This window comes from Leucoraja erinacea, unplaced genomic scaffold (assembly GCF_028641065.1).
Source record: "Leucoraja erinacea ecotype New England unplaced genomic scaffold, Leri_hhj_1 Leri_102S, whole genome shotgun sequence".
NCBI lineage: Eukaryota > Metazoa > Chordata > Chondrichthyes > Rajiformes > Rajidae > Leucoraja > Leucoraja erinaceus.
The window spans coordinates 200220-214891 of NW_026575264.1; the positions used below are offsets into that span (position 1 = coordinate 200220).

General features: G+C 44.8%; 1 protein-coding gene across 1 annotated transcript in view; it reads left to right on the forward strand.

Moving 5' to 3' along the window:
* The window catches only part of LOC129715133 (serine/threonine-protein kinase OSR1-like), a 110765-nt gene that overhangs the window by 28478 nt on the left and 67615 nt on the right, over nucleotides 1-14672 (forward strand). Inside the window, exon 2 of the mRNA XM_055665001.1 lies at nucleotides 6771-6883. Coding sequence (XP_055520976.1) covers nucleotides 6771-6883 — 113 coding nt within the window. The remainder of the gene's footprint in view (nucleotides 1-6770; nucleotides 6884-14672) is intronic.

Below are 14672 nucleotides of genomic sequence, written 5' to 3' on the forward strand. Positions count from 1 at the left end.
CCAATGTTGGGCGAGTCCAGAACCAGGGGCCACAGTCTTAGAATAAAGGGGAGGCCATTTAAGACTGAGGTGAGAAAAAACTTTTTCACCCAGAGAGTTGTGAATTTGTGGGATTCCCTGCCACTGAGGGCAGTGGAGGCCAAGTCACTGGATGGATTTAAGAGAGAGTTAGATAAAGCTCCAGGGGCTAGTGGAATCCAGGGATATGGGGAGAAGGCAGGCATGGGTTATTGATTGGGGACGATCAGCCATGATCACAATGAATGGCAGTGCTGGCTCGAAGGGCCGAATGGTCTCCTCCCGCACCTATTGTCTATGTTTCTAATATGACCAGACCCATACCACCCTGGCCATGCTCTCATCTTGTTGTTACCATTGGGAACAAGGTGCAGGAGCCTGAAAATCATGATCTCCAGGTCGAAGGCTTTTTAACACCTCAACAACTATGATCTTCGAATGGACTCTTTGCTTTGTACAGTGGACCAGTTTTGACTTTTATGGCTATTAGTGGCAGTATTGATTAATAAGAAGCAGCCAGTAAGAATTTCATTGGTCCATTGTTGGCACGCATGACAATTAAATACTCAACTCTTGACTCTTGGATTATGTAATGGGTATGGAATACAGGTCACTGTGTGTGTCATGTTGTCACTTGCGGGCAGAGCATCAAAGGCAAATTCCTTGTATGTGAATACTTGGCCAATAAACTTAATCATTCATCAATGAGCTCATTGAAAGAGCAAGCATCAATGTGTTGGGTTGAACAGCAATCTGCGTTGTCTTTTTCTAATTTTTATGTTGGATTTTTCAAGAATATGATTGTGGTATTGAAACAAATTGCCTGATCATTGTCAAATTGTGCATTGCATTTGCTGCCTCTCAGCTCGGGTTTTGTCCCACCTTGTCATCTTCATCACTCAACAATGTCCAATATTATAACTAAAGGTTTTTTATACATGCTGCTGTAGGTTAGGAGTACTTCAATGACCTTGAGGAGAATGTAACACAATACATTTTTGAATTTATTAGTATTAAGGGTAAAAAGTCTCACCAAATGTGTGTGTGTTTAGTCCTGTTGAGAATGGAAAAACTAAAGCAAAGAAATTCAATTTTAAGATGGAAGGAAATCATTTGTGTACATGTTGGTAATACATAGAAAAAAACATAGAAAATAGGTGCAAGAGTAGTCTATTTCGAGCCAATATGATCATAGCTGACCATCTAAAATCAGTACCCCATTCCTGCTTTCTCCCCATATCCCTTGATTCCTTTAGCACTAAGAGCTAAATTTAACTTTCTTGAAAACTTCCAATGAATTGGCCTTCACTGCCTGCTGTGGCAGAGAATTGCACAGATTCGCAACTGGGTGAAAATGTTTTTCCTCATCTCAGTCCTAAATGACCTACCCCTTATTCATAAACTGTGACCCTGGTTCTGGACTCCCCCCAACACCGGGCACATTTTTCCTGCATGCCGACATGCCTGTCCATTCCTCTAAGAATTTTATATGTTTCTATGAGATCGCTTCTCATCTGTCTAAATTCCAATTAATACAAGCCCAGTTGACTCATTCTTTCATTATGTCAGTCCCGCCAGCCCTGGAATTAATCTGGTAAACCTACGCTGCACTCCTTCCTCAAATTCCTTCCTCAAATTAGGAGACCAAAATTGCACACAATACTCCAGGTGCGTTCTCACCAGGGCCCTGTACAACTGGAGTGGAACCACCTTGCTCCTAAACTCAAATCAACTCACAATGAAGGCCAACATAACATTAGCTTTCTTCACTGCCTGCTGTACCTGCACGCTGACTTTCTGTGACTGATGTACAAGCACACCCAGGTCTTGGTGCGCCTCCCCTTTTCCTAATCTGACACCATTCAGATAATAATCTGCCTTCATGTGCTTGCCACCAAAGTGGATAACCTCACATTTATCCACATTATACAGCATCTGCCGTGCATCTGCCCACTCACCCAACCTATCCATGTCACCATGCAGCCTCATAGCATCCTCATCGCAGCTCACACTGCCACCCAGCTTTGTGTCATCCGCAAACTTGGAGATGTCACATTTAATTGTCTCGTCTAAATCGTTAATATATATTGTAAATAACAGGGTCCCAGCACCGAGCCTTGCGGCACCCCACTTGTCACTGCCTGCCATTCTGAAAAGGACCCGTTAATTCCTATTCTTTGCTTCCTGTCTGCCAACCAGTTCTCTATCCATGTCAATACCCAACCCCCAAGACCATGTGCTCTAATTTTGCCCACTAATCTCTTGTGTGGAACCTTGTAAAAGGTTTTTTTTTTTTTTTTTTGTAAGTCCAGATACACCACATCCACTGGCTCTGTCTTATCCATTCTACCTGGTACATCCTAAAAAAATTCCTGAAGACCAGTCAAGCATTATTTCACCTTTATGAGATGAAGTGACCGATCCTGTCACTGCTTTCCAAATGCACTGTTATAACACCTTCAATAATTGACTCCAGCATCTTCCCCACTACGGATGTAAGACTAACTGGTCTATAATTCCCCTGTTTTCTCTCCCCCTCCTTTCTTAAAAGGTGGCGTTACATTGGCTACCCTCCAGTCCACAGGAACTGATCCAGAATCGAGAGGAGATTGGAGAATGATCACCAATGCATCCACGATTTCTAGGGCCACCTCCTTGAGTACTCTGGGATGCAGACCATCAGGCCCTGGGGATTTATCTGCCTTCAGTCCCAACAGTTTACCTAACATCATTTCCTGACTAATGTGGATTCCCTTCAGATCCTCCCTCTCACTAGATCCTCTTTCCCCATGTATTTTTGGGAGATTGTTTGTGTCTTCCTTAGTGAAGACAGAACCAGAGTATCGTTTAACTGATCTGCCTTTTCCTTGTTTCCTCTGATTGTAAGGGACCTACACTTGTCTTCACTAATCTTTTCCTCTTTACATATCTAAAGAACCCTTTACAGTCAGTTTTTATATTCCCCGCAAGCTTTCTTTCATGCTCTTTCCCCCCCCCCCCTTTTAATTAATCCCTTGGTCCTCCTCTGTTATATTCTACATTTCTCCCTGTTCTCCGGTTTGCTGCTTCCTCTGGCCAATTTATATGCGTCTTCCTTAGATTTAACACTATCCTTGATTTCCCTCGTTAGCCACGGTTGAGCCGTCTTCCCCATTGTATTTCGCCAGATGGGGGATGAACAATTTTTGGAGTTCGTCCATGCGGTCTTTAAATCTTTACATAGAAACATAGAAACATAGAAATTAGGTGCAGGAGTAGGCCATTCGGCCCTTCGAGCCTGCACCGCCATTCAATATGATCATGGCTGATGATACCATTGCATCTCTACCGTCAACCTTTTACGTATCTTTTGCCAGGCTATCCTTGCCAATTCCCGTCTTATACCTTCAAAGTCTCCTTTCTTTAAATTCAGGCCACTCGTCTCTGAATTAACCGTGTCACTCTCCATCCTAATGTAGAATTCTACCATATTGTGGTCACTGTTGCCCAAGGGGCCTTGCACAACAAGATCGCTAACTAATCCTTCCTCATTACACAATACCCAGTCTAGGATGGCCTGCCCTCTAGTCGGTTCCTCTACGTATTGGTTTAAAAAACCATCCCGTATACATTCCCCGGAAATCCTCCTCAGCACTGTTCCCAATTTGGTTGGCCCAATCTCCATGTAGATTAAAGTCACCCATGATAACTGCTGTGCCTTTGCGATATGCCTCCCTAATTTCCTGCTTGATGCTATCCCCAACCTCTCTACAGCTGTTTGGTGGTCTGTACATAACTCCAACAAGTGTTTTCTGTCCTTGGCTATTTCGCAGTTCTACCCATATCGATTCTACAGCATCCAGGTTAATGTCTCTCCTTGCTATTGCATTAATCTCCTCTTTAACCAGCAATGCCGCCCCACCTCCTCTTCCTTTCTGTCTATCCTTCCTGAATATTGAACACCCCTGCACGTTTAGCTGTCAGCCTTGGTCGCCCTGGAGCAGTGGTTCTTAACCTTTTTTGGCACCAGTACGCGCATATGTGAGCAAAATACTGTATGTGGTATGTACCTTTGTTAGATTCCTAAACATGGGCTCAACAAATTGATATATTTGTGTCCCCTTCATGACCCCCCAGCAAAGCCCCAAACGACCCCCATAGGGGGTCATGACCCCCAGGTTAAGAACCATTGCCCTGGAGCCATGTCTCCGTAATTCCAACTATATCATATTCCTTAATTACTAACTGCGCACTCAATTCATCCACCTTATTATGAATGCTCCTCGCATTAAGCTTTGAGGTTTGTTTTGCTTATCTCCCTTCTACCTTTTGTTTCTGTCCTCCTTTCAATCATCCCGACGAGAGGGCCTGTAGCGGCGACTACGGAGGGTTCATGGCCCCAACCACGGGTGAACAAAGGAGGAGGACTGGCTGAACTTTGTGCTTTTCTGTTGACACTTATTGCGTATTGTGTGTTCTTTTTAAGTGTATCGCTGCTGGCAAATTCATTTCACTGCACCTTGGTGCATGTGACGAATAAAATTGTCTTTGATTTTGACTTTGACTTTGAAGTCAAATAATCGACACTCCTGCGAGTCTCTGGATTGTAGGTGGAGATTGGAGCCCCCGGACAATACCCATGCAGTCTGCGGGAAAGTGTGCGAACTCCGTACAGATAGTGCCTGTAGTCGGGATCCAATCCAAGTGTCTATAAGGCAACAACTTGGCCGCTGCACCACCGTGCTGCCCCAAAGTTGACAGCCGCTGTTAGTCCACTTCCTTAGAAAATGAAGGAGATTTGGTATGTGGACCAATACTCTCTTGAACTTCTACATGTCAGGTAGATCTGTGTCGGGCAACAAAACAATGACAAATCCTTGGACAAAACACAATGTGCCGGAGGAACTCAGCGGCTCACACAGCATCAGGGGAGGAGGGAATGTTACAGGGATTCTGCTTCACCCTGATTCAGAAGGGTCTCAACCTGAAACATTGCCGATCTTTACCCTCCCCATCCACACCACCTCCAGCAATGTTGTGTTCATGGTTCCAGCATCTGCAGTCTCTCATGTCGTCAAACTATAGGGCTCGGGTTTGGATTGCTTTCTTTTTAAAGCATATGTGCTGAGACTCAAAGCTGCAGGACATGCGAGGACAGCGTCTGTCCTACTTCTTAACATATGGCTTCAGTGCTAAGGCTGGTTAGAAGTTGAGAGTTACCGTCTGGAATTCTGTCATGTTGAGGAATCAAAACACCCTCAGGTTCACAAGATGTAGATGGGTCGTGGTTAGGTGGAGTATTTATTCCCATTATCAGGAGACATTTCTTGCACTGTGGCAAAATATCCCGGCTCTTGGGTTTTCCTTTAAGCACATTCTGAATGAAATCAAGAATTTATTTTTTATTTTTATAAAGTGGCAAATTTTATTAAACTATCATCCCAACGCAGTTAAATGGAATTGGTAATTCATGCCCAAAATATTCTGGCAGCCAGATTAGCACTCCCCTATAGGGCAAAAAAATAGTTATAGTATTCTTGGTTCTAGAGTTCAAACTGGTGGTTATTTCCCTGCCGTTTAAAAATTGCGGGTAAAACTGTATTCTTTGAAAATGTTCTTGAAATGACTGATTCATAAAATCATAGATGCCAGACTATGTCACTATTCCTCAGTGACGGACCTGGATTTTTGGGAGGATGAGAGGGTATCTCATTGAAACAAATAAGATTGTTAAGGGCTTGGACACGCTAGAGGCAGGAAACATGTTCCCGATGTTGGGAGAGTCCAGAATCAGGGGCCACAGTTTAAGAATAAGGAGTTTAGTACGGAGACGAGGAAACACTTTTTCTCACAGAGAGTGGTGAGTCTGTGGAAATCTGATTTGTACAGAATTGCTTCACGGTGAGGTAGTCTCTACAGAATTTTCTCACAGAGTTGTGAGTCTGTGGAATTCTCTGCCTCGGAGGGCGTGGAGGCCGGTTCTCTGGATACTTTCAAGAGAGAGCTAGATATGGCTCTTAAAGATAGGGGATATGGGGAGAAGGCAGGAACGGGGTACTGATTGTGGATGATCAGCCATGATCACATTGAATGGCGGTGCTGGCTCGAAGGGCCGAATGGCCCACTTCTGCACCTATTGTCTATTGTCTTGTCTATTGAGTGCAGTCTTGGGTCTGGACACTCAGCTGCAGCTTCTCCAGTCTCTGGTTTTTCAGTCTCTGATCCCTGAGCTTTTAATGCCAGTTTAGATCCTGTCAGGCAGGCAGCAAGTTGAGGGAAGGTGTAGGGTAGCGGGCTTGTCCTACCATAACCTTCCTGCTACTGTGCTTCTGTGTCACAGACCACTGCCTTTACAGTATTGTGGATGAAATAGGTATTTGCAGGAATTATTGACAAGCCATCAGTTATGATGAAGATAGACACAAAATGCTGGAGTAACTGATGCGAAGGAATGGGTGACGTTTCGGCTCGAGACATTTCTTCAGACATCTCCACCCGAAACGTCACCCATTCCTTCGCTCCGGAGATGCTGCCTGTCCCGCTGAGTTACTCCAGGATTTTGTCTATCTTCGGTGTAAGCCAGCTTCCGCTGTTCCTTCCTCCACATCAGTTACGATGAATGGACAAAATGGGACAAAACAGACAAGGGCCAATGGAGATGAGAAATGCTGGGTTGGGACCTGGATGTAGCTCGTTAAGCAAATGGGACCAGTCTTGTGAAACAATTGTTCAGGGTCTGAAACCAATGCCTTTTGTTTTTTTTCTTGTTGCAGGTAGTGGAGCTACAGCAGTGGTTCAGGCTGCCTACTGCATCCCAAAGAAGGAACGAGTTGCAATCAAACGCATCAATCTGGAGAAATGTCAGACCAGCATGGATGAACTCCTGGTAACGTAATGAAGGGTTTCCACTCTGCTAGGGGGAGGTGTGAAAAGGGTCGGCTTGTTTAGGACATTTGGCAATGTAGCTGATAAAAGCCTATCTACTGGAGAAGAGTCCCGACCCAAAACGCCACCTGACAATGTTCTCCAGGGATGCTTCCTGAGCTGCTGAGTTATACCAACACTTTGTGTATTTAAAAAAAAAAAACTTTGTTCACAACTAAAGTGTTCACAGAATGTACAAAAACAAAAGCAGAAAGTGCTGGAAATATTATCTTGCACCATGGCATATTCAGGAAAGTAAGATCTGGAATAAACCTCAGCTTTTGTAGAGATAGAGTGATACAGTGTGGAAACTTGCTCTTTGGTCCCACTTGACCGCACCGGCCAACAGTGTCCCAGCTACACTAGTCACACCTGCCTGCCCTACAAAGCTGTCCTATCCATAGACCTATTTCTTAAACGTTGGGATAGTCCCAGCCTCAATTTCTTCCTCTGGCAGCTTGTTCCATACACCCACCACCCTTCGTGTGGAAAAAGTTACCACTGTAGTGGCCTGGTCAAGGTCAGGAAAAGACCAGACGCCAGGCGGGTTCAAACAGTAGTCCCAACAGCGAGAGTACACCCCACACACACCTCGAGAGCACTAAACCCAGGGTCGTCTGGAAACCCCGTTGCAGACCAACGCCCCTGTCCCTCAATCGGTGAGGGGGGGTGATCCAAGGAGTGGCCTACCCCCCAGGGGCCGCCACACCACCTTGGATTCCTATTCATTCTTTTCCCCTTCACCTTGAACCAATGTCCCCTGGTTCCCAACATCCCAACTCTGGGCTGGAGACTCTGTGCATTTGCCTGATCTATGCACATCTATAAGATCACCCCTCATCCCCCTACACTCCAAGGGATAGAGTCCCAGCCTACTCAACCTCTCCCTGCAGCTCAGGCTCCTGCACAATTAAAGCATGGAATAATCTTTGCCTGACCATAGTTACCCAACCAGATACAACTACATTTAATGTAGCTCTTTCTTCCCAAAAACCCTTTCTGGCTTAAGTCTTCTCTCCACCACCTCCAGTTTAAATTCCATTTGGAATATTTTGGAGGAACAAGAAACCAAGAAGACCAAGAAACCAAGAGTCCTGGCAACATGCTTGTAAACGAACATGTGTTACGAACTAACCTGTTGCTAACGAATGAACTGATCGTTCCCAGTGTTGTGCATTTTCAGACTACTCCACCTTTTTGGATTTTCACATTGAGATGATAAAGTACAAAGTAGATCAATTCTACCAATCAGTAGAAGTCAATTTTGTGTTTATAGTGGTGATACAATTGACCAAATATGGAAATTCCAGATTTGAAATACCCAGGTAGTTTATTCTGAATGATTTGGCCATGTATGGCATAGAAGAAACATGGAAAGTAGGTGCAAGAGTAGGCCATTCGGCCAATCGAGCCAGCACCGCAAGTACAATCTGTTGTACTTCCGGTGGCGCTGGTGCCAGCAGCCTCCACCTACAGCCCACCGCCATTGTAAAGTGTGTTTTTTTGTGTGTTTTTATGATCATGGCTGATCGGGGTCCAAAATCCGCTTCAGGACCGACGTTCCTGCTCCCCCCCCCCCCCCCCCCCCCCCCCCCCCTCCCCCCACAGCGGCCTACCTACCTTGATTGGCGCGGCCTTTCCTACCGGGATCGACCGGAGCTCCAGCAGTGGCGGGACAGCACTGGAATATCGCGGGGCTGGCAATGCCTTACCGGGGATCGCCGTCTTGAGCCCGGATGGACCTGTGACATCCTGGAGCTGCGGTTTGCGGAGCTCCCAACGCGGGCGGCGCTGATGGACAGCGCGGGGTCCTGTGACTCTGCCCGGCTCGGCCTGCAGACTCAGGAGCTGCAGACTCCGGCAGCTGAGGCGGCTGATCAGGTGGTCCCGGGCCGCTTCACCATCGCGGTTCGGCGTCGGGTCCACCAGCCCGGCTGAGGGCCTGAAATCGGGCCACCCGGGGCGGCCTGCGGGTGCTCGGAAGGCCCCGACTACGGATGAAACGGAGGTGATGGCTGGACTATGGTGCCATACTCACCCATTTATGGACTTTCTGTGTTTGGCTTTTTTTAAATTCAATTTCAATTTTTTTTTAATATGTTTTATTATTTATTTTTTTTTTTAGATTTTTTTTTTTCTGATACTGCCTGTAAGGGAAATTCATTTCGTTGTCTCAAATTGAGACAATGACAATAAATTTGAATACAATACAATACAATACAATTCAATATGATCATGGCTGATCATCCAAAATCAGTACCATGTTCCTGCTTTCTCCCCATATCCCTTGATTCGATTAGCCCCAAGAGCTAAATCTAACACTCGCTTGAAAACATTGTGAATTGGCCTTCACTACCTTCTGTGGCAGAGAATTCCACAGATTCACAACTTTCTGGGCAAATGAACTGATTGTTTCCTCATCTTGGTCCTAAATGGCCAACCCCTTATTCTTAAACTGTGATCCCTGATTCTGGACTCCTCCAATAGCGGGAACATTTTTCCTGCATCTGGCCTGTCCAATCCCTTGAGAATTTTATATGTTTCTATAAGAGCCCCTCTCATTCTTCTAAACTCCAGTGAATACAAGCCCAGTTGACCCATTCTTGCTATTGAGGGAGTGAACCTACGCTGCACTCCCTCAATAGCAAGGATGTCCTTCCTCAATTTAGGAGACCAAAATTGCACACACGACCCCAGATGTGGTCTCACCAGGGCCCTGTACAACTGGCCCAGGAGGACCTCTTTGTTCCTGAACTCGCGTCCTCTCGCAATGAAGGCCAACATGCCATTAGCTTTCTTCACTGCCTGTTGTACCTGCATGCTTACTTTCAGTGACTGATGTACAAGTACACCCAGGTCTTGTTGCACCTCCCCTTTTCCTAATCTGACACCATTTAGATAATAATCTGCCTTCCTGTTTCATGCCACCAGTGGATAACCTCACATTTATCTACATTATACTGCATCTGCCGTGCATCTGCCCACTCACCCAACCTATCTAAGTCACCCTGCAGCCTCATAGCATCCTCCTAGCAGCTCACACTGCCACCCAGCTTGTGTCATCCTCAAACCTGGAGATATTACATTTAATTTATAATAATAATAATAATAATAATAAACTTTATTCCGGACTCGAGGTCCAGACAAGGGGCAACATTACATAAAAAATGCATTGCATATTAAAAAAATATCATAAAGTAATATGCAATCTTAGTATATCACTTATAAAAGCATCATAATTTATATATTTTTTAAAATAAAAAAACATAATACATAAGTTAAAAATCCAGATTACAAGAATGATCAATGTCCTACAATGAGGCAACGATACCAGTGTCTCCACAACTGGGATTCGTAGCGTGTAGTGCTAACCCTTATGTTTGACAAGGCCACAATAATTACATTTTTAGAGTCATTTATCCTGCAAATGAATTTATACATACGATTTCTTAGGATAGCTTCGAAAGTACTGACTCCTGCAGCCACAAACATATTACTAGCACTACACCATCTAGGTTTCCTTAGCAGTGTTCTCATGGCATCGTTATATGCCACCTTTAGTCTCTGCAAACTTGTCTTTCCATAGTTTGACCACAGGTGCGCAGTGTAGAGTGGAGTGCAGTATGCTCTAAATAGCGACATCTTCACCACATCTGCACACGCACCAAATTTACGCAAGAGAATATTCGCCTGTACATACAGCATGTGTCGTTGCCTATAAATATCCTCATCATCTGTCATTTGTTCTGTAATAATATGCCCTAGATATTTTACCTTATTACAGACACCAAGATTATTGTCAGACAATTTAAAATCAGGAAATTTTAGACATTTATCCTCTTTGGTTCTACAGATCATAACAGCACTCTTGCTAGCATTATATTTAATATCATGTTCCACACCATACACAGAACATATAGTAAGGAGCTGCTATAGGGTACAGCCTGACAAATTTCCCCTGTCTAAATCGTTAATATCGTTTCAAAATGTGTTCCAAGCAAGGGGGTACAGTGGCTGGTAGAGCTGCTAGAGGCAGGAAACATATTCCCGATGTTGGGGGAGTCCAGAACCAGGGCCACAGTTTAAGAATAAGGATTTAGCCATTTAGAACGGAGACGAGGAAACACCTTTTCTCACAGAGTGGTGAGTCTGGAATTCTCTGCCTCAGAGGACGATTGAAGCTGGTTCTCTGGATACTTTCAAGAGAGAGCTAGATAGGGCTCTTAAAAGTAGCGGAGTCAGGGGATATGGGGAGAAGGCAGGAACGGGGTACTGATTGGGGATGATCAGCCATGATCACATTGAATGGCGCTGCTGGCTCGAAGGGTCAAATGGCCTATGCCTGCACCTATTGTCTATTGGCTATTGTTATGAGAATGGGGCGCTCAAAAAATCTTGAATGAAATATAGATACCAGAGGTTTCCCCCCCGAGAGAGAAAAAAACAATACTGATAATCAGAGTGTACTTGGAAAAAAGATATGTGGAATTCTTTGGAGTGCTGAGCCCCACAGCTGAGAAACATGGGTCAACAAGTCAAATTGCAGAGACATAAATAAATCTTTCAAGCTTTGGAATCGGTACAAAGATCTGAAACTAAAATTTGAGTGTGTTTGAAGGAAACTGCATGAATTTCATGACATTTTAAAAAGGCAGTTGAAGCCTATTTAATATTAATATAGTAAAAGATTAATCAAAATCTCCTAAATTGAGGAACAAGGGAAGATACTTTAGTCTGAAGAAGGGTCTCGACCCAGAAACATCACCCTGCTCTCCAGAACGCTGCCTGACTGTTTTACTCCAGCACTCTGTGAAGTCACCTATCCATGTTCTCCACGCTGCCTGAAACAGTTACACCCACTCTGTGAAACGTCACCTATCCTCTCCACAGATGCTGCCTGACCTGCTGAGTTACTCCAGCACTCTGTGAAACGTCACCTATCCATGTTCTCCACAGATGCTGCCTGACCCGCTGAGTTACTCCAGCACTCTGTGAAACCTATCCATGTTCTCCACAGATGCTGCCTGGCCCGCTGAGTTACTCCAGCACTCTGTGAAACGTCACCTATCCATGTTCTCCACAGATGCTGCCTGACCCGCTGAGATACTCCAGCACTCTGTGAAACATCACCCATTCCTTCTCTCCAGAGATGCTGCCTATCCTGCTGAGTTACTCCAGCTTTTTTTTGTGTCTATCTTACTTTAACTTGCCTTGTGCTAGTTTAAGCATGTTTCCACACCATTTTGGATTGTCATCTATTGATATGTGAACATAGATTTTCAGGGCATAATGTGGATGGAAGTCAGGGTATAATGAGATTCCCAGGGTCTCATGAATCAGTTCAATGTGTTTCCATTTCCATATGTGAGATCTTGCACTTTTATGAGTGTTTGTTAATTTTTGAACCTGGTCTAATAAAGATGATGCTGCCAGATCCGATGAGTTATTCTCGTGCTGTGGTCAACATAAATGCTGTAATTTAATTTGAAGAAAGGAACTGCACTTGCTGGTTTAAATTGAAGATAGACACAAAAGGCTGGTTTAACTCGGGCAGCATCCCTGGAGAGAAGGAATTGACTTGACTACATTTCACTTCATTATAAATGCTTTTTTTCTGCAATAGCCAAATTAAATTAAACTGTTATTTTGTTGGAAGCCTTTTCAATGGTTACTTTTTTAATTCCCTCCACCATTGGAATAAGATGATACATGGCTGATACAATCCTTCCGTGTCCACTGATAGCCAAAGCTTCTCAAACTGTGCCCATACCAACGCGTCTAATGTTTCCCAGAATTTGCCCTAGGTCCTTTCTTTGCAACAACCCCGCCAACTCAGTTTAGGAAAGAACTGCAGATGCTGGTTTAAATCGAAGGTAGACGCAAAATGCTGGAGTAACTCAGAAGGACAGGCAGCATCTCGGGAGAGAAGGAATGGGTGACGTTTCAGCTCGACACCTTCCTTCTGAAGAAGGGTCTCGACCTGCAACGCCTCCCGTTCCTTCTCTCCAGAGATGCTGCCTGTCCCGCTGAATTACTCCAGCATTTTGCCTACCCACCAACTCACACATCCTTTGCCAGTATCGGTTCAAAATGGAGGACTAATTATGAGTGATCGCAAAGAATGCGTTAATGTCGGCGATGTTGCACCTTACATACGTGCTCCAAAAAGAGAAAGCAAATGAGGGAGAGGGTTGTGATTCTGTGGAATTCTCTGCCACAGAAGGCTGTGGAGGCCAATTCAATGGATGTATTCAAGAGAGAGTTAGATTTAGCTCTTTGGGCTAACTTGTATTTGAGGTTTGGATTTTTTTTTTCCAAATAATTTTTCATCATTCAGTATTTCCGTATTTCAAAAACAATAACAGCACATTTCTGCTATGTCGAAGGTAGGACAAAAATGCTGGAGAAATCAGCGGGTGAAGGCCTCGAATCAAGGATATCAGTAGGATATCAGGTAGACAGTGGACATCAGGGGATGATCAGCCATGATCACATCGAATGGCGGAGCTGAATTGAAGGGACGAATGGCACCTACTCCTGCACCTATTTACTGTGTTTCTGAGGTCACTTCCTCATCCCCATGGGGGGAGGGGAATGACTGCTAAGGCAATTTATTGCCCTGAAGGGTGGTCACAGGGACAGTGTGCAAACTCTACAGAAGACACTGGTGGTCAGGGCTGGAGCTCTGAGGCAGCAGATGTGCTCGCTACGCCACTGGGCCGTCCCAAGATAAAAACACCACATAAGGACCTGCAATAATCGTACTTTGTACCGTCAGGAATGTCGTCTGCAGCCCTTCCATAAAACCTCTCTAATCCTTAGGTATAAGGAAATGTGCTATAAAAAATAATCTTCTGTTCAGAATGCTATTGATAGGCCTCAGCTGTAGAATTACAGACTTCCCACGCTCAGCTGTTGGGGATCCTGCAAGCAGTTGTAAAAAGCTTGGTGTGGATTATGTTGAATTTAACTGAGGCAAGCAGCTTGCTGGATGGTGCTTGAGAAGGAACTTAATGGGTTGGACAGGCTAGATGCAGGAAGATTGTTCCCGATGTTGGGGAAGTCCAGGACAAGGGGTCACAGTTTAAGGATAAGGGGGAAATCTTTTAGGACCGAGATGAGAAAAACATTTTTCACACAGAGAGTGGTGAATCTCTGGAATTCTCTGCCACAGAAGGCAGTTGAGGCCACAGTTCATTGGCTATATTTAAGAGGGAGTTAGATGTGGCCCTTGTGGCTGAAGGGATCAGGGGGTATGGAGAGAAGGCAGGTACAGCATACTGATTGTGGATGATCAGCCATGATCATATTGAATGGCGTTGCAGGCTCGAAGGGCCGAATGGCCTACTCCTGCACCTATGTTCTATGTTTCTATGGAACTGCATGCTGGAAAATCGAAGGTAGATAAAAATGCTGGAGAAACTCACTGGGTGAGGCAGCATCTATGGAGCACAGGAAATAGGCGACGTTTCAGGTCGAGACACTTCTTCAGACTGGATGGAGTGCTGCTTCTCTGGTGCCATTTTTCAAATTTAAAAAAAAAAAAGGAAATGTTTAGCAATTGAGGCATTATTTTAATATTTTATATCTGCTTGGTGTTTCTGCGTTTGCAAATTTCAGTGGCACAGCTGGTAGAGCTGCTGCCTTGCAATGCCAGAGGCTCTGGTTCGATCCTAACCTCGTGTACCGTGAGTGGGGTTTGCACGTTCTCTCTGTGACTGCGTGGGTATCCTCCCCCCACAGAGTCGGGG